The sequence below is a fragment of the Martes martes genome, assembly GCF_963455335.1.
Source record: "Martes martes genome assembly, chromosome: 15".
Lineage (NCBI taxonomy): Eukaryota > Metazoa > Chordata > Mammalia > Carnivora > Mustelidae > Martes > Martes martes.
Genome location: NC_137903.1, coordinates 3,945,656 through 3,966,070, shown reverse-complemented (window position 1 = coordinate 3,966,070; position 20,415 = coordinate 3,945,656). Strand labels below are relative to the sequence as shown.

General features: G+C 43.7%; 1 protein-coding gene across 1 annotated transcript in view; it reads right to left on the bottom strand.

Annotated features, from left to right (window-relative positions):
• Positions 1-20,415, bottom strand: part of LOC308355592 (gamma-interferon-inducible protein 16-like) — a 57,559-nt gene that overhangs the window by 2,290 nt on the left and 34,854 nt on the right. Inside the window, exons 8-13 of the mRNA XM_080823910.1 lie at positions 14,799-15,083; positions 13,497-13,627; positions 12,741-12,908; positions 8,584-8,751; positions 5,071-5,238; positions 584-1,003 (exon numbers count right to left, since the gene is read on the bottom strand). Of these exons, the coding sequence (XP_080680036.1) occupies positions 584-1,003; positions 5,071-5,238; positions 8,584-8,751; positions 12,741-12,908; positions 13,497-13,627; positions 14,799-15,083 (1,340 nt within the window). The remainder of the gene's footprint in view (positions 1-583; positions 1,004-5,070; positions 5,239-8,583; positions 8,752-12,740; positions 12,909-13,496; positions 13,628-14,798; positions 15,084-20,415) is intronic.

The following is a 20,415-nucleotide window of genomic DNA, read 5'->3' as shown; positions in this document are numbered from 1 at the left end:
TTCAATATCCATAATTCCCATTAGATAATGCCAAAATCAGTTGCCCAACAATATTTTGATGAGTGATTGTGAAGAGAAGAGTACTTTAAGATTCAGATGATCAGAATCTGAGCTAACTATTGGAAACAGCTGCATTTTAGGGCGGACTCATCTCTTTATTTTTTACTCTGGTTGTCACAACTAGCATCCAAGTTTGAGAGGATAACTATTCACAGTTAACTTAAGCTGCTACTGAAATGGGTGAAACAGAACTTAAACAAAATCATAAGAATATGTATACTAATAGAAAGTCTGCACTCTACTGGACCAGGATACTTATGACCGGATCATTATATCTGATAAATGCCAAGGATTCTGGGAAATATCTTTCTGTAGAGTTTGCATGGCATTACCTCGGGAAGCAGATCATGAAGAGTTTTTCTGGCCCATATCCTGAAGTGGAAAGCTTCTACCCAACTACACTGGTCAGTGGGCCCTTGAGTTTGTATATTTCAGAAGTTAACCAGACTCTACTTGGCAAATCCAGATCTTCAAACTCTGGGGTTGCAGAAGAAATAGTACAAAATAATGGTGTTGGGCTTACCTTATGCACCTGATATATCCCACTCACAAATGTTCCTGGCTTTTGTGAGTAAAGAGTATTGATTTTAGGAGTTGCATTTGCATTTTGGATTAGTCTGCTTGAGATTTCCATCTTTTGGTCAGAATTGACATCAGACACACAAGCGGCATCATACAGCTCCAGGAACCCATTGCGACCATAGTAATCTGATATGGCGATGATATTCTTTGGGATGAACTTATTCTTCAGGCTTACTTGAAAAACCTTTACTTGGAAGAATTGGCTCTCAGTAGCCACGGTGGCGTGGAACATCTTTTTCTCTGCTTCCATGAGATCATATGTAAATGGTTCTGTTGCTTTCAACACCATCACTTCCTTGGGACCCTTCTGGAAACCCTCTTCTATGGAAGCTTCTGTGGGTACAACCTTCAATCTTGGTTTCTACTTGGAAGTACACACCAAAAAGAGGCACCATTAGGAAAGGGAAAACAGTCACTTTCTAGTGAGAACCACCTACGCTCAATCTTGAGACTCCAGAAATACCTGATTGGATGGGTTTGGGAGAAAAATGAGCTAGGCAGAAATAGCTGACCTGGTATGATGTAGCCCATGAAAGATATGGAGAAGAGTTAAACATAATTTTATTTTTTTTTCATTCTTTTATGAGTTTGAGAGGAATAATATTTTTCTCTAAAAGTGATTAACTCAAGATAAAATGTATTTCTCCTAGGAGAGCTCTGTCATATGTAGAGGAAGTGGGCAATAGCCACGTTGTCATGAAGGGATTCCCTGTAGAGATGAGGATGAATATATCATCTTAATTTACTAATCAACTCATTTTAATGAGCACAGTAAGCTATAAATAGGAAAGAAAATAAATCATCTTAACAGCACTGACAGTGGGAAGGGCACTAGTCAGAAACCACTGATTTCATCTGGAATCAATTCCAGTAGATGTCGCAATAAAAGACAGAAACCACTAACCCTTTTCCAAGAAGTGCTGTGCTAAAACGAGATTAAACAAGTACTGGAGAATCTCATGAACTTTCCTAATTTGGAAATGTCCTGGCTCCAGGCTCTTCAAGAGTAGCAGAATGAGCCATCTGAAAATATGCTTCCTTGGCATAGAATTATATTGAACTGATTATTTAGAAAAATAGCAGATTCAGGAAAAGCTCTACAAAGAGAATAGAAATTGCCCTTCTGTAAGGAACATGCATTCATACGAGTGTCCCTCTCTCCACCAGGAAGAGAAGGACACCTCTAATCACAAGAAAATCTTATGATGAAGAACCACTGACTGAAATCTGCATAACAAACACCCTTGTTTATCCCCTTTTCCTGGTAACCTCCCTAAGTGGCCTCCACACTTTCCTTTCTCTTGTCTTTAGCTGAAGACGGGTAGTTTCGGCTACCTCAGGGAGTTACTAATTTTTCCCTGGTTTCTCCCAGGTATATGTTAAGCATATTTATTATAACAAACTTCTGCTTGCTTTTCTCTTATTAATCTGTCTCCTACTAAAGGGGTCTCAGCCAAGCACTTAGAAGGGTAAAGCAGGAGAATAATTGCCCCCCCGTACCACACTGTTGTGTTGGAATCATGGCAGGACCTGGAGGTCCATGTCAGTGGAGAAGCCAAGTGTCCGGGGAATTTCGCTGACATCCTGTCTCCCGAGTGGCCTGAATCACGTCAGAGTTTCAGGAGAGCACTTGGAATTAGAGGGTATTATCGATCTGTAAAAGGAAGTATGAAGGCAAGGACAAAGGTAGAAGTGCCAGGATTGAGTACAAAGCCACAAGCTGGCTGTATCACAGACCAGCAATGCTTCTTGTAATTTGACCTGGAAAACTATTATGGATCTACCCTGAGGCTCATGCATATCTGATGGACACGTGTTCTTTTGCTCATTGCAGGTCTGAGAAATACTGAAAATAACCTAAAGTCAAATAATAGTTATTTTTCTAATTTATGGAATAACCGTGTCATTTTTCTTACACATTAAAATAAGAATTTAAATCTACATTCATTGAGTTAAATAGCACTTTAAAGCATATTAAGTGACAAAGAAACTCCTCAAATTGGATTATAGAAAAACATATGTCATGTGACAAAATGATATTCTTTGTGCATACATAACAAAGGGTAAAATCAGAACGAATATTTTCAAAATGTGACATATGATGTAAGAGAGATCAGATAATAAAATTTTACTTATTTTTGTCTGTGTATCTCCATTTCTTAAATTTCCTAAGATAATATTATTTATGTAATAAAAATGGGAGAGGAAGAATGGGTGATAGTGCTCTGTTTGACTCTGTATTTCCACACTCTCTTCCACAATAAGTGGTCTCTGTTATGGATTGAGGAAAACACCAAAATAAAATCAAACAAATGACCAATTATATCCCATGTGGAATAAGGATTATTAGCTGTCCACTGGCTCTTAGGTTATTTTAATGCAGAGGGGGACCATATTAAGAGTTGGAATTTGAATTTAGGTGGGATCTTAAAATATACACTCAGTGAATAAGTAAATAAATGAGTGATTTAAATAAAGAAGTAATTGTATGCAGTTGGGGCTTACTAAGAAGCCCTTCCTCGGTTCTGTTGATCCTTGTCATTAGGTAACAAGGAAAATACTAGAAACAGGCACCGGATACTTTGGTTAATTAAGGAACTGCTGGTGGGGTTTTTGGCAGCATCTGCGGAATGCAGGGAGGACTTGCATTTGGGCCTGGGCTGGTTGCTGAAGGTTCTAGAAGCCGACTTTGTGAGCTTTTCTCAAAAAACAGTTAAACTGATAGCTTCTATCTTAATAATAGCATTTGCATGCTGACATAGACTTTCTGATTGGATGATATTTAATCATAACTGATCATTTTCCCAGAGATTATGTCCCTTATCTCCATGAACCATTCAGCACACAGGATGGTCTGTCCAAAGCTGTTTGCTTCAGGAGAGTCATACCAATAGGTCTCAAGGGTAATATTAGTCGGTGTCTGCTTTTAAGGCAACAGAACAAACAGAGCCCACACCGTGGAGGAAATCCTTGGGAGACCCCATGACGAGCCAGAGCAAGGCTTTCCCGCTCCCCTAGTGAAGCACAGAGTGAAGAGAAGGACCCTTTTTTGAAGCATACCATGCAGGTGGCCAGATCCCAGAGGAGGGATGACAGGTCAGGGGTGTGTAGATTTAAGAGGGTGAGAGGGTGGAGGAGCCTCCCTGGGGTTTCTGTGCTCCAAGGATGTTTCAAGGCAGCAGAAGTATTCATATGTGAGAAGAAATGACCATGTCACCTGTACAGGCAGATGGGGACATAGAAAGTATCTCTTCCAAGCCAGTATGCATGGCGAGATTAGAGTTGTCCTGAGAAGGAGGCCTATGTCACTGTCATACCAGAGAAACAGGGGGGAGATGCCAACAACCAGATACGGTCGCAGGCATGGCCGCCTGGCCTGGAGACAAACAGGCACGGGTTACTAGCTCCATCCCATAAATGAGTCTCGGAGATACTGTGGAGGGAATATGAGTTATGGGTGCTGACAACAGCAGGATTAAGAAGACAGACTTGAGGGACACCTGGGTGTCTTAGGCAGTTAAGGATAAACCTTTGGCTTAGTTCATGATCCCAGGGTCCTGGGATTGAGCCCCTACATGGTCCCTGTTCAGTGGGGAGACTGCATCTCCCTTTACCCCTGTTGTTCCCACTTCTTAACACACTCTCTCTCAAATAAATACATAAAATCTTAAAAAAAGAAAAAGAAGACAGAAGTTGAGAAACTGTGTCCATAGGAAGCTGCCTTTAGCTGCTATGTGTGTACTGGGGGCAAGGTACAGCCTGGGTCAGGGGACAGCTTGGGAGGGATAATAAATCATACTAGAGGTCAGTGATCGATATGCTGCTGTGCCCATCCTTTAGGTTGCCTATGTATTCGACACAGAATGGGCATTGTACCCCTGAGTGCTGGCAGCCACTGGGGCCATGTCAGGGCAGCACACAGGCAGGCCAGGAAAGAAGTGATGCTCTCACGTCTCCACCTGCCTTTCCCTATCATCCGAGGTTATTGTCCAAGATGAAAGGAGAGCACAGGCTCATTATAATATTTTCAAAAGCTGGGCAGGAAAAATAAAGGGATTCATGAAAGGGAGCCGTGGGAAGATGTGATATATTGTCATCAGGGCCTCAGGGAAGGCTTGCCAGAGGAAAGCAGTCAGGCTGGTGTCTAAAGAGTGGGTGTCTCTGGGCCAGTAAAAAGATAGGAAGAATGAATTCCAAATCTCAGAAATAGCATGTGGTCACACAGCTGACATGGGAGGGAGCACTGAAGGCTGGACATGAATTCAGAATAGTGGTCAGTACGCTAAGAGGAATGGTTGAATGGAGAATTTAGGGGATAAACATCCTCTTATACTCATCTCCAATTGTCTGAGAAGGTCTCTCAAGGTCATGGTGAGTCTTGTAGCATGTTGTGGAGGGGTACAGGTGGTGGGAAGAGGGTGGTGGTACCTTGGTTGTGGAACTGCTGCCTGGGGTTGGTGCGGGCATCTGCGGAGTCGGAGGGTAGCTACAAGTTGACTGTGTGCTGGTTGCAGAAGGTCCTGGAGGCTGACTCTGTCCCTGGGTTGGCTGGGTCCTCGCAGATTCATTATTTTGTGTGGTTTCCATTTTCTTTTTCTGAAAGTGGATTTTTTCCCCCATGCTTAATGGTTTTCAGTATCAGATAAATCAGAACATCTCTCTCTCTCCCTCTGTTCCTGTCTCTCCCTCCCTCACGTTCCCTCCTTCTCTTTCTGTCTCTCCCCTTCTCTGCCTAGTGCAGACCAGGATCTTCACTCTGGAATTAAAGCACATAGGCAGATATCTCCAACGTCCCCCCCCAGCTCAGACACCGACAAAGATTACCAATGTCACTCTGCAAATTTTAACAAGTCAGATAATTCAAATTTCATTGCTCTGTTGTGGAATTATGTTCTACTTCTGCTGCAGACTGGCCTAGGCCTCTTCCTCAGGAGAACACTGGATTCATGGACTGATAGAAAGTCCTCCCAGGTTCTAAGGGAAGCAGGTCTCAGAAGAACATCGGCTGGGGTGAAGGATGTTTTATTAGCCAGGTCTTTATCTCCTTGCACCTGTTGTAGATAAGCATATTGGTTTCCATCCCCTGTTCTTTGGGTCTAGAAAACCCCATCTTCATCCATTTGGATGCTTTTTTTTTTTTTTTAATCATCCCAAGAGATTCCCTCGGATTCATATTTCTAGAGGCAGGATCCTGACCAAGCAACCAAATCCCTCAGAGATCTCAACAACACAAGGTTGATGCAGGAATTCACTCAGGCTGTTCCCAGGACCTGGGTTTTCATAATTGTTTAGCAAGTGCAGGAAGTGTCAGTAAAATCTTTGCTCTTGACTACCACTATTTTTGCTAATGAAAGCCCTTTTGTACCATTCTACGTCCAATGTAAGTTTGCCACATTCTGCCACTTCTGGGATTCACTTGTCTAATTCATAAGGCGTCACTTGTTGATGAAGCTGTGGGTGAGGGAGCTCTTGGAAATAGCTTCCTCTTCCGTTAAGCTTCCTGATTAGAGCAAACGCGGACCCCCTGCCCCACCTCCCTGAACCTCGTTCTTCAGTAGAAGGCGTTCAGAGCCTGGGCTCTGGAAACAACATCCAACCATGACAGCGTCTATTCATCAATTTAAAAAACACAAGTTAAAAAACATTATAACATCCACACACCTACCATGTACTCAGTTCCCAATAAGTGTTCAAGTGTAGAATTCTGAATTTCACTCTTGGGGTGACCCTTGCAGAAAGCTGTGAACCTTTGCAAACCTCACTTTTCTCATTGGTGAAGAGGGACTAGCAATAGTGTCTGAGTGACACATGACAAGTGGTTTTATGAGGAAGGATGGGGCCACATACACGAAGCACACGGACTTCAGAATCCAGTCCCTAAATGTTCGATACACAGAAATGTCGTTACTGTTATTAGCATTTCATGTCTGTGCAGGGAGCTTGTATTTCCACTCTGATGTGCACATGTTTCAGCCTGTGTGTGTGACCCTCTCGATGGCATGGGGACTGCTTTACTAAAGAAGCTGCTCTATTTCTTTCTGCCACATGCAGTCTTTTAAACTCTTTGTGAGAATATTGTGAGCTTCTCCCAAAGTCAGTTAAATTGAATGCTTCTATCTTAATAGCAAGATTTGGATGCTTAAATATTCTTTATGATTGGATATGTTTAAAAATCATAACTGATTATTTTCTCAGAGATTACTTCCCTCATCTCTCTGACCCCTTTGGCACACAGGATGGTCTGAGCTGTTTGCTTCAGGAGAGTCATACCAACAGGTCTCAAAGGTAATATTAGTTTGTGTCTGCTTTTAAGGCAACAGAACAAACAGAGCCCACACCTTAAAGAAAATCCTTGGGACACCCCGTGATGAGCCAGAGCAAGGCTTTCCCGGTCACCTAATGAAGCATAGAGTGAACAGTCAGACACGCTTTTTACAGTTGTCCCTTGCAGGTGGCCGGATCCCAGAAGAGGAATGGCAGCTCAGGGGTGTGTAGGTGTAAGAGGCTGAGGGGGTGGAGGAGACTCAATGAGGTCCCTGTTCTCCAAGGATGTTTCAGGGCAGCAGAAGGATTCTTATGTGAGAAGATATGACCATGTCACCTGTACAGGCAGATGGGGACATAGAAAGTGTCACTTCTAATCCAGTATGCATGGCCAAAGTGGAGTTTTCCTGAAATGGACAGCTATGCCATTGTCATAGCAGAGAGATGGGGGCTGAAGTTTCAAGGACCAGATAAGGTGTCAGGCATTGCCCCCTGGCCTGGAGGCCAACGGGCACTGGTTGCTAGCCTCATCCCACAAATGTGCCTCAGAAAGACTGTGGAGGGAATATGAGTTATGGATGCTGACATCAGGAAGAATAAGAAGAGCGAACTTGAGAGAAACCTTGTCCCTAGAGAGTCTGTTCTCAACTGCTATGTGTGTGTGTTGGGGACGGGTTATAGTCTGGGTCAGGGGGCACTTGGGTGGGGGACCATACAATACTAGAGGACAGACGGTGAGTAATATGCTGCGTTGTCATCCCTCAGGTTGTCTGTGTGTTCACCACAGAATGGACATTGTACCCTAGATCTCTGGCAGCCTCTAAGTCCAAGTCATGGTGCCACAGAGGCACCATGAAGGAGTTGATTCACTCATATCTCCACTTGTCTTTCTCTATCAACTCTTATACAGCCAATCTGGGGTTTTTGTCCCGGAAGAAAGGAGAACATAGGCTCATTATAGTGGCTGAAAGTGGAGGGAGGGAAAATAAAGGGACCCATGAAAGGGAGAAGTGAGAAGAAGTGATGTATTGTGGTTGGGGTGTCGGAGTGGACTTGCCGGAGGAAAGCAGTCAGGCTGGTGTCTGAAGGGGGTGTCACTTGGCCCGTGTAAAGATAGGAGCAATGAATTCCAAATCACAGAAATAGCATATATTCACACAGCTGACACGGCAGGGAGCACCGAAGGCCGGACATGGATCCAGAAGAGGGGTCAGTAAGTCAAGAAGAAAGAGATGAATGGAAGGCCATGTAGGGGACATTAAGGAGGGCTCCTGTTGGGGTAAGCACTAGGTTTTTTACACAACAAATGAATCACTTAACAGTGTATCAAAAACTAATGATGTACTCTATGTTGGTTAACCAACATAACAATCACTTTAAAAAACTATTCTCTTATGTTCTTCTCCAATTGTCTGTCCACTTCCCACCCCTACTCCTGGACCAAGCTGGTAGACCTCCTGAGATGAGGAATTATGTCAAAATGCATACCTTGCAAGTAGCAAAGGATGAGTAATACAACAAAATCTCAGTGTCTGCATTTGATAAACTAATGAGTAGTTATTGTTATTTAGGGAATTTATACACAGTACAGAAGTACTGAGAAGGTCTCTCAAGGTCATGGTGAGTCTTGTAGCATGTTGTGGAGGGGTACAGGTGGTGGGAAGAGGGTGGTGGTACCTTGGTTGTGGAACTGCTGCCTGGGGTTGGTGCGGGCATCTGCGGAGTCGGAGGGTAGCTACAAGTTGACTGTGTGCTGGTTGCAGAAGGTCCTGGAGGCTGACTCTGTCCCTGGGTTGGCTGGGTCCTCGCAGATTCATTATTTTGTATGGTTTTCATTTTCTTTTTCTGAAAGTAGATTTTTCCCTCCTGGTTAATGGTTTTCAGTATCAGATAACCCAGAACATCTCTCTCTCTCTCTCTGTTCCTGTCTCTCCCTCCCTCACGTTCCCTCCTTCTCTTTCTGTCTGTCTCTCCCCTTCTCTGCCTAACGCAGACCAGGATCTTCACTCTGGAATTAAAGCACATAGGCAGATATCTCCAACGTCCCCCCCCAGCTCAGACACCGACAAGGATTACCAATGTTACTCTGCAAATTTTAACAAGTCAGATAATTCAAATTTCATTGCTCTGTTGTGGAATTCTGTCCTACTTCTGCTGCAGACTGGCCTATGCCTCTTCCTCAGGAGAACACTGGATTCATGGACTGATAGAAAGTCCTCCCAGGTTCTAAGGAAGCAGGTCTCAGAAGAACATCGGCTGGGGTGAAGGATGTTTTATTAGCCAGGTCTTTATCTCCTTGCACCTGTTGTAGATAAGCATATTGGTTTCCATCCCCTGTTCTTTGGGTCTAGAACATCCCAACTTCCTCCATTTAGATGCTTTGTTTATCATCCCAGAAAGAGTCCCTTGGATTCATAATTCTAGAGGCAGGATCCTGACCAAGCAACCAAATCCCTCAGAGATCTCAACAACACAAGGCTGATGCAGGAATTCACCCAGGCCGTTCCCAGGACCTGGGTTTTCATAATTGTTTAGCAAGTGCAGGAAGTGTCAGTAAAATCTTTGCCCTTGACTACCATTACTTTTACTAATGAAAGCCCTTTTGTACTATTCTGCATCTAATATAAGTTTGCCACATTTCTGCCACTTTTAGGATTCATTTGTCTAATTCATAAGGCGTCACTAGTTGATGAAGCTGTGGGTGAGGGAGCTCTTGGAAATAGCTTCCTCTTCCATGCAGCTTCCTGATTAGAAAAACCTCAGACCATCCACTATCCACAACCAGCCTTTCCCCCATGCCATCAAGACCTCTTTCCTCATTAGAAGGCGTTCAGAGCCTGGGCTATGGAAACAATGTCCATACATGCCCCTGTCTATTCATCAATTTAAAAAAATAACTTCAAAAATATTGTAACACCCACCCACCTACCATGGGCTCAGTCGTGACCACTAAGTGTTCAAGTGTTGAGTTTTGACATTCACTGCCTGGGTGGCCCTTGCAGAAAGCTGTGAACCTCTACAATCCTCATTTTTCCCATTGGTGAATCGGGACTAGCAATAGCATCCGAGTGACAAATGCTAAGTGGCCCATCAAAGAAAGATGAGTTCACATACAGGAAGCACAATTTCTAGAATCCAGTCACTAAATTTTCAATACAACGATGTGTCAAGATTGTCATTAGCACTTCATGTCTATGCAGGGAGCTTGTATTTCCACTGAGATCCGCAAATTTTTCATGCTGTGTGTGTGACCCTCTCGATGCATGAGAAATGCTTTCCTAATACAAATAAAACCCCAAAGAGATATTACCTCATACCAGTGCAAATGGCTAAAATTAACAAGTCAGGAAACAAGTGTTGGTGAGGATGTGAAGAAAGGGAAACCCTCGTGCACTGTTGAGGGGAATGCAAGCTGGTGCAGCCACTCTGGAAAACAGTCTGGAGGTTCCTCCAGAAGTTGAAAATAGAGCTACCCTATGACCCAGCAATTGCACTCCTAGGTGTTCACCCCAACGATACAAATGTAGTGATCTGTAGGGGAACCTGCACCCCAATGTTTATAGAAACAATATCCACAATAGCCAACCTGTGGAAAGAGCCAAGATATCCATCAACAGATAAATGGATAAAGAAGATGTGGCATAGATATATACAATGGAATATTATTCAGCCATCACAAAGGATGAATTCTTAACGTTTACATCAAAATGGATGGAATGGGTGGGTATTATGCTGAACAAAATAAGTCAATCAAAAAAGGGCAAGTATCATATGGTTTCATTCATATGTGGGATACAGGAAACAGCACAGATGACCATAGTGGAAGGGGGGTGGGTAATGGAATGGGAAAAAAGTAGAGAGGGAATCAAACCATGAGATGCTGTTAACTATAGGAAAGAAACTGAGGGTTGCTGTAAAGGAGGTGGGTGGAGGGATGGGGAGCACTGGGTGATGGGCATGAAGGAAGGCATGAGATGTGATGAGTACTTGTTGTTAGGTACAATTGATGAACTGTTGAAGTCTACACATGAAAGTAATGAGGTTGGAAACGTTGGCTAATCAAATTTAAATTAAAAAAGAAGCTTCTCTATTTCTGCCACATGTAGTAATTTAAATTCATGGAGAAGAACTTTTGGAAGCTTCTCCCAAAATTATTTATACTGAAAACTTCTATCTGAATAATAGATTTGGATGCTGAAATATACTTTCTGATTGGACAATGTTTAAAAATCATAACTGGTCATTTTCCCAGAACTTACTTCCCTCATCTCCCTGTCCAATTCAGCAGAGAACATGGTCTGAGCTGTTTGCTTCAGGAGAGACAGAGCAGCAGGTCTCAAGGGCAATATTGGTATGGGTCTTGTTTTGAGGCAACAGAACAAACAGAGCCCACACCTTAGAGAAAATCCTTGGGACACCCCATGATGAGCCACAGCAAGACTTTCCTGCTCACCTAGTGAAGCATAGAGTGAAAAGTCAGACACCTTTTTACCGGTGTCCCGGGAAGGTGGCTGGACCCCAGAGGAGGAATGGCAGCTCTAGGGTGTATAGATGTAAGAGCCTGAGGGGGTGGAGGAGCCCCCCTGGGGTCCCTGCGCTCCAAGGTGGTTTCAGGGCAGCAGGAGGATTCTTATGTAGTGAAGAAATGGCCATGTCACCTGTATAGGCAGATGGGGACATAGAAAGTGTCCTTTCCAAGCCAACATGCATGGCCAAAGTGGAGTTGTCCTAAGATGGGTACCTATGTCATTGTCATAGCAGAGAAAATGGGGGGCTGAGGTTCCAATGACTTGATAAGGTCCCAGGCACAAGTGTCTAGCTCCATCTCGTACGTTAGATGTGGAGAGACTGTAGGGGGGTATGCGATACAGGGGCTGACAACAGCAAGAATAAGAAGATAGAATTTGAGAAATCTTGTCCATAGGGAGTCTGCCCTCCACTGCTATGTGTGTGTATTGGGGGCGGGCTACAACCTGGGTCGGGGAAAGCTTGGGGCCAGGTAACAAACTATACTAGAGGACAGTGATTACAATGCTACTTTGTCCATCCCTCAGGCTGGGTGTGCACTTGTCACAGAATGGACATTGTACATCTGAGTGCTGGCATCCATAGGGGCCATGTCATGGCGGCACGGAGGCAGGATACAGAGGAGGGGATGCATGTTTGTAGCACTCACCTGCCTACCCTTGCCCTGTGTTTCTGAGGTTATTGTCCGGGAAGAAAAGAGAGCTTAAGACTCATATAATAATTGCAAATGCTGGGTAGGAAAGATAAAAGGACCCATGAAAGGGAGCAGTGGGAAGATGTGATGTATTGTCATCAGGCATTGGGGAAGTCTTGCCAGAGGAAAGCAGTCAGGCTGGTGTCTGAAGGGAGCTGTTCCTGGGCTAGTGAAAAGATAGGAGCAATGAATTCCAAATCACAGAAGTAGCATGTATTCACACAGCTAACATGGGAAGGAGCACCGCGTGCAGGACACAAGTCCAGAAGAATGGCCAGTAAATCAAGAAGAAATGGTTGAATGAAGAACACAAGGGATAAACATCCTCTAATGTTCATCTCCAATTGTCTGTCCACTTCCCACCCCTACTACTGGACCAAGCCAGTAGACCTCTTGAGATTCGGAATTATGTCAAAATGCATACCTTGCAAGTAGCAAAGGATGTGTAATACAACAAAATCTCAGTGGCTGCATTTGGTAAACTAATGGGTGGTTTTTGGTATTTAGGGAATTTATACATAGTAGAGAATTACTGAGAAGGTCTCTCAAGCTCATGGAGAGTCCTGTAGCATGTTGTGAAGGGGTATAAGCAGTGAGAAGAGGGAGATGGTACCTTAGTTGCAGAACTGCTGCCTGGGGTCGGTGGGGGCATCTGCAGAGTCGGAGGGTAGCTACAAGTTGACTGTGTGCTGGTTGCAGAAGGTCCTGGAAGCTGACTCTGTTCCTGGGTTGGCTGGGTCCTCGCAGATTCATCTTCTTGTGTTGTTCTGATTTTCTTTTTCTGAAAGTAAGTTTCACCCCTGGTTAATGGTTTCCAATATTAGATGAAACACATCATTACTACTGAGCAAATCAAGTTTTTATTACTAGTTTCTAATTATGTCAAAAGTCCTGTGTTCATGAAATCCAGGAGGTACATGGATTCAATCCCATTAAGAGATGACGGTAAAGCAGGCAGCCCACACACATAATTGATTCACACAAGAGCCTGGGAACTCTATTCATCCTTGGGAAGAATGCTGTACCGGAATTTATAAAATCTATGTTTGAATTTTTGTCTCTTTGAGCAGGCTTGGCAAGCTACTCTCCTAGTGTGACTTCCAATTTTGTGCACATGTAAGGAGGGGTCATGACTCCACATGTCCTTCATGGGGACTTAGACACACTTGTGATGTGCACACAGTTCCAAAACATCCTAACTATGGGCGTGCTGACTCTGAACCTCATTTTCACTCTGCTCCTGGGATCCCTTTTTCCCGATTCTTGTATTTGCAGGTTGAGGAATGAGTAAAGCATTTGGCGTACATAAGAAGGTAATAAGTGATAGAGCCTAGAAGAAGCTTCTTCCGCAGGACCTTCTCCAGCCTACCTTGGATATAACTGTGTCATGGACTGATCCCGAAGCTTCATTCATGGTAGATGTGGATTCGTCAGTCCTGGGTGGATCCTGCCTTCTTTTCTTCATGGGCTCTTTCCCTCTTACTCTGCTTTGCCTCATAACTGAAGCAGTTAAAAACAACATGATGAATCCCAGGGGCTGGTCTAGGGCAGCTATAGCACTTCCATTACTGTGTCCTCTCAGCTCCTGTTTGTGGGTCTGGGAATGCTGGTGTGCTCCCCTCCTGCATCAGCCCGCCGACCAGAGCACAGGCGCGGACTCACAAGACCAGTTCCCCTTCTCCCCCAGGGACATGAGCGCACCCCTCCAATCCCCTGCACTCCCAAGTACCTCAGCCAAACCCTTTTCCCACCCACTTATCCTATATGTTCTTTTTTAAGAATCTGTAGTTTTAGGACACCTGGGTGGCTCAGTCGGTTAAGCGTCTGTCTTTGGCTCAGGTCATGGTCCCAGGGTCCTGAGATCCAGCCCCTCAACAGGTTCCCTGCTCAGCGGGAAGCCCGCTTCTCCCTCTGCTCCTTTCCCTGCTTTGCTCTCTCTCTCATTGTCAAATAAATACATAAAATCTTGAAAAAAAAAAAAAAGAATCTGCAGTTTTCATGATGCATGTGGTGGGTTAACTCCTATGGAAGGTCTTTTTGAATTACAGAAACCAGAGAAGGAAAATCTGATCTAATTGGTGATATGACAAGTTGGTGATACTGGACTTAACATTTTAAAATGTTTTTAGGATCCAGTGATTTTAGAGGAGGCAAATTCTTCACATCTCTGAGAATTAGTTTTTTCTTTTAAAAAAAAGTTATGTTCTCTTAAAAAAAAGTTATGTTCTTTAGCAAGAAAGTTTTAGTCATGTTTCATAACTTTGGGTAACTTTTAGTCATGTTTCTTGCTAAAGAACATAAGTAATGACAGAGTAAATAATGTAATAGAGCACCATATGGACTGAATGAAGAATTTTTAAATCTTACGATTTTTCTTAATTTTTCCTTGTCCCTCTTCAACCTTTGTAATATGTAGAAACCTCTGCCTTTCTCATCAACTTTTTCTGCTTTTTTCTTCACCCACACCCCCAAAATACACCCTGTAAAGTATAGTGGGCCTCTTTATAGTAAAGGAATTGTCTAAACCGTCAACTTGTTGGTGTCTGAAGGGCTACCTCATCTCAGCTACCCAGTTGGAAACTGGGAAAGGGAAGACTCAAATGTGCCAATTCCAGGGCTCCCTCCGATGTGGGGGGCCCGGACCCTAACAGTGAGGGCTCCTGTCCATTACCTTTTTTCTTCTCATTTTTAAGAGTTTTAACAATGTCTCCAAGCCCTTCAATGTCTTTGAACAGATTCACTAGCTTGTCCACACAGGCAGGCCCTGGGAACTTCTTTTCCATCAGGTCAGCAATCTGGACCTTGTTATATTCTTCTTGCATCTTTGTGGTGAGTCTCAGATCGCGGGCCAGCAGGGACTTGACTATGCTGAACTGGTACTCGTTGATGACCTCCAGTCCCTTCAGCAGAATAATCCTCTTGTACTCACTCCCCATCTCTCCGGGTGTGGCTGAGCCTGAAAGAGAAAAATACCGTACGGCGTTATACCTTCATCCGGATGATTTAGAAGTTCGTTTGTGTCTATGTGAGGGAGGCACCCATGCCAAGGTGTCGTCCTTGCGTGTGTGTGACAAAGAGGAACTTAATTTCCAGGTGTGTCACTGTGGGAAATGGGTTGAGAACTGCTATATTCGGGACTTCTAAGAAATTCTTTCCTTTTAGTAATGATAGTTGAGTCGGGTTGGGTTGGGGGTGGGTGTGGTGGCAGGAGGTCTGGAAAGAGGCAGTTGATGCCCTGTGTGGAGTGTGGGCTGTAGGGGTTCAGAGTCCCCGCTGCCTCCTGCCATCCCGTGTCGGGGCTGCAGTCTGCCCCTGGATGTCTGCCGGCTGGCTCCTGACTCTGCAGCCTCTCGCTCCCAGTGACCGTCTTCCCCCCCCGTTCCGCACTGGGTATCTGCCCAGAACACCTGACTCTCCCCTAGTCAGCCCTTCTCACATCCTCTCTCCCTGGGGCTGGGGCCGTGTTCTCTGTGTCCTCTGTGCCCTGGCCCCCTGCTCTCTCGTGCAGAATCACAGTCCTAATAGACCAGGACTACTTAGTAGTTGTTTTGCTGGAGTTCTACTTTCTTGCTAGAGCAGGAACCCAGCACTTATTACCTGAAGTTAATTCAACAGTTGCTTGATTTTACCCTTCTAGGCTGAATTCCTCTTATTAGTTTTTTTTGGAGAGCCAGCTCTCCCTCTATGGAGCCACATTTCTACCCCACTTGACGTCCTCCAATAGTTCCCCATTTTGGTTTTGAAAAATTTCTTGCTTTTTAGCCGAGCTTGGAAAGCCTTGAATAATCTGCATCATTTTTACATCTGTATCTTCTGTATTTTGTATGTCATATGTTTCAGAAATATACAATACACCTTGTCTTTCCAAGTTTCATGACTTTGCTAATTCCCTCCCTGCTTCCCAGAGAGCCAGTCTCACTTTTCCTTCTCCCACCACCTCCTTGCAGCTTCAAGACACCACTGAGGCTTTGTCTTCTGAAAACCACCAGTCCCCTTTCGGGCCTGGGTGTCACTCCTCGGGGCCTCTTTATCACCTTATGTACTTCCTCCGTGGCACTCAGTTCATGGTAGGGATTCCCATTTTCTGTTCAAAGTCATAAATTCTTTTCATTTAGGGACAGCGTGTTTGTGTGATTTTTGTATAATTATCATGTTCAAATTCCCAGGGCTAAGATTTATTCCTCCTTGAGAGAATGTGAGCATTTCCAGATTCATCAGTCCCATAGAGTGAAGGATAAAACCTCAAGATATATTATGGGGGAATTGGAGATTATTAAAAACAAAGTTAAAAACTCTGAAAGCTTCCAGAGATAAAGAGTGGGTCACCTGTAAAGACTCAAGGATGAGATTGAAACTGATGCTCAAAGCAAAGCTGCCCCAGCACAGGAAAATAAGGTCAATTTTCACGTAGTACTCATCCAAATTCCATTATCTATTTCAAAATCAAGTAGTTTTTAAAATGAAATTTTTGTGTTCTGTGTGTGTGTGTGTGTGTGTGTGACAACATAATTTATTTGCAAAATAAAACCAGATATAAGGTGACAGGAGGCTATGTTTAATCTTTATTCATTCCACTTAACTGTGAACATTCCTAAGTTTTACTGCTAAAATATTAGTGTGTTCGGGGCACCTGGGTGGCTCAGTGGGTTAAGCCTCTGCCTTCGGCTCAGATCATGGTCTCAGGGTCCTGGGATCGAGCCCCACATAGGGCTCTCTGCACAGCGGGGAGCCTGCTTCCTCCTCTCTCTCTACCTGCCTCTGCCTGCTTGTGATCTCTCTCTTAAAAAAAAAAATATATATATATATATATATATATATGTATGTATATATATGTATATTTATTTATTTATTTATTTATTTATAAGTGTGTTTGATTTTAGAGTAATGATCCAAATCCCACTATGGTGTCTAGTATTACAGTATTTAAAGTAGGTGTGTTAAATAGCCTTTCCTTTCTAAAATGCCCCAATTCTGAATTTCAAAACATATGTAGCCCCGAGGGTATCAGAAGAGGTACTGTCTACATATCTTGAGGGCAAAATAATTTTAAGAGGTGAATTTTAAGCCAGCCAAAATCATATTAAATGTGAGGGCCTCAGAAACAATTCTCTGATATTCAAGGCCTTGGTAGTTTAGAAGATAAAGTCCTATACAGCGACATCTATTGGAGGAAATATTCGACACCAAAAATAACACATAGAGCCAAGAAATACCGCAAGCCCAAAGGTAAGTAAGAGCAGGAACCGAGCCTTATCGGTGTGCCTAGGCCTTCCGCATGAATACAGCCCTGACCGAAGACAAGAGAGACAGCATATCCATAAATGGCCTACCCAGGTAAGTGACAAATTTAGTCAAATTGCATTTGTGGGGGAAAATGCATTTATGCAATCTGCCCATAGAGTGTTAACAAAAGATCACTTAAAGGTGGGAAAATGAAAGAAAAATACTTTATCATGCAAAAAGTAACTAAAAGAAAACCAGTTTATCTATACTAGTGTTGCTTGAAATAGACCTGAAGATGAAAAGTATCCCCAGAGTGCAACACAACCATAAAGGCCGACCTCCTAGGGAAACAAAATAGTTGTCATTATACATTTACCTGCTAATAGTAAATATATATTATTGCTACTTTATATTCCTTTATGATGCTGCAAATATTACATATTGTATCTTATAACGTGATTGACATATTATAATACAGAAATTGCATTTGTAGTATTATGTAGCATGTTTCTCCTCACACATCCACACACACTTTTATATACATGAGTATATCTACACATAATTACGTATGTAATGTACATTGTGTTATTGTATATATAAATTTGGGAGAACTACAGGACAAAAACCTCACAATTTAATGGTAGGAGCTTTTTTTTTAAAAGATTTTATTTATTTATTTGACAGAGATCAAAAGTAGGCAGAGAGGCAGGCAGAGAGAGAGAGGGAAGCAGGGTCCCCACAGAGCAGAGAGCCCGATGCGGGGCTCGATCCCAGGACCCTGAGATCATGACCTGAGCTGAGGGCAGAGGCTTTAACCCATGGAGCCACTCAGAAGCCCCTATGGTAGGAGATTTTAACATATCTCTTAATTACTAAATAAACAAGGTAAAAAATTCAGTAGAGACTTGGGAAATAGGACTGACATTATTAATAAGCATAATCACCAAGTTTATGTAACATACATAGGATTCCAAAATCAGCATTAAAAATCTCACACTCTGATCAAGCACATAGGAAATACTGTTATACAGGCCGTACAGACAGTCGCTCAACGGTTCTGAAACTCTGTTTGTAGCTAACTCTCCTCCTCTCTCCCCTACACTTTGCCACTAGGAAAAAAATCAGTAATTTTTAGGAAGGCAGACAGTAATGCTAAAAGGAACTGGAAAAACAGCTCTGGTGGTGCAATCTGGAGTATAATATAAAAATTAAACTGCCTTACGAGAGGTAAACATGTTTTTGCATAACTGTCTGGGGAAGTGAAACTTTTTCTGCTCTGTGCATGTATATGTGTGTGTGTGAGTGTTTTCTAAAATCAGGGTAAGACCACAATGCAGCTTTTTTTTTTTTAAAGATTTTATTTATTTATTTAACAGAGATCACAAGTAGGCAGAGAGGCAGGCAGAGAGAGAGGAGGAAGCAGGCTCCCCGCAGAGCAGAGATACCGCTGCGGGGCTCGATCCCAGAACCCCGGGATCATGACCCAAGCTGAAAGCAGAGGCTTAACCCACTGAGCCACCCAGGTGCCCCCACAATGCAGCTTTAAATCCAGATGTATTTTTTTTTACTTATTATTATGTTCTGATAGTTTCCTTGTGCCCCTAACTTGACTTCTGCCCAGAACTCTACCACGGCTACCAAGAACTTCCTGAACACCACTGAGGGAAGAAAACCAGACCCTTTTTCTAATGTAACTGGTGCCAATAGTCACCTGCAGAATAAATTTTAAAGTTTTCCACAGTCAAAAGGCACCTCCCTTTGTTCAGGTGTCAGCTGTGGTGGGATAAACATGCCTGTTCCTTGTCTAGGTAGTAAAGGATTACAATCCAGCTACTAATGTTTTCACGTCCCCAACTATAGTTGATACCAGCACCCCCTACCCCAATTCTTCATACACTAACCGCTGCCCACTCCCCAGTTGTTTTGTGTTCAGCCAGCAGGTGCCCACAGCTGTCTGCAGAAAGCCACAAGCCTCACCTTGCTGAAAATCTCCACAAGTCTGGATCCTGAAGTCTTCTTCAGAAACTCAGGAATCTCTGCTTATGTTGTTTGAGGAGGAAGATAAGTCGACAAAGGCTTCAGAGGATGAACTGCAGGGTGTGATGACCTCTGGGAGGCCGGAGGGAAAAGAGGTATTTGGAAAGCTAGCAAGTGCAGATGGCGCTAAGTAGAGTCCCAGAAAACTCGATGGGCGGGGGTTTCCTCACACGGTGCTGCCCCTGGATGGAGAAGTTGCAGCACAATGTAGAGACTCCTCCCTCTGAGGCTGTTAGCTTTCGATTTCCTTAGTCAGAGAAAATCAAGAGTTTCCTTCCTGTATGTGCCTAATCAAAATGAAAGATTATAGCAAAGGTATAATTGAGTGTTTTGTTACAAATGTCAGTAGATGGCCGAGTTCCAACATTACAACTCCAGCACACTTGCGGGTGGGTCCTTAGAGACCTGTATTCCCGTGGATGATGCTCAAATGTAAGAAGAGTTAGGATGAGTCACCGGACTGCTTATCCCTCACTTCCTGTTCTCAGAGTGGCAGGAGGAGATGTTGGAAGAGGCGTCTCTCTCTGCTCACCCTTGACTGTACCTCCTGGAAGAGGGTAGGTCGGCTATGAAATCACTCTCGGTTTAACTAGTGCCTGAAGCATTCACCCAGCTAGTAACTGACATAGCCGGAGCTTGACAGAAGTAGAAGGTCATTACCGATGTGTGAGTTCTTCGTCAGAAAGGCAGCCCTCTCAGCTGTGTCTTGGCTACATTACCTCACTGGTCAAATTAATGATCACTCACACTTCCTGCACTATTCGTGGAAAAGACACAGGTGGGTAGTCAGCTCCTATCTCGACAGCATAAGCCTTTGCTGTTTCTGGAAAACACTGAACCTCTGCACTGAGGGAGCTTGATAAACCTCTCACTCTGCAGTGTTGTTTCCATGAAGGACAGTGGATGGACTCCAGAGTACCGTAAACCCTCACATGTCGAATAACCGGCACCAGTTGGCTGACCTGATGGTTGTAACCCACCAGCTGATCTGCAAGTAGTATGGAGCCATGGCTGGAAAAGGGTCCCAA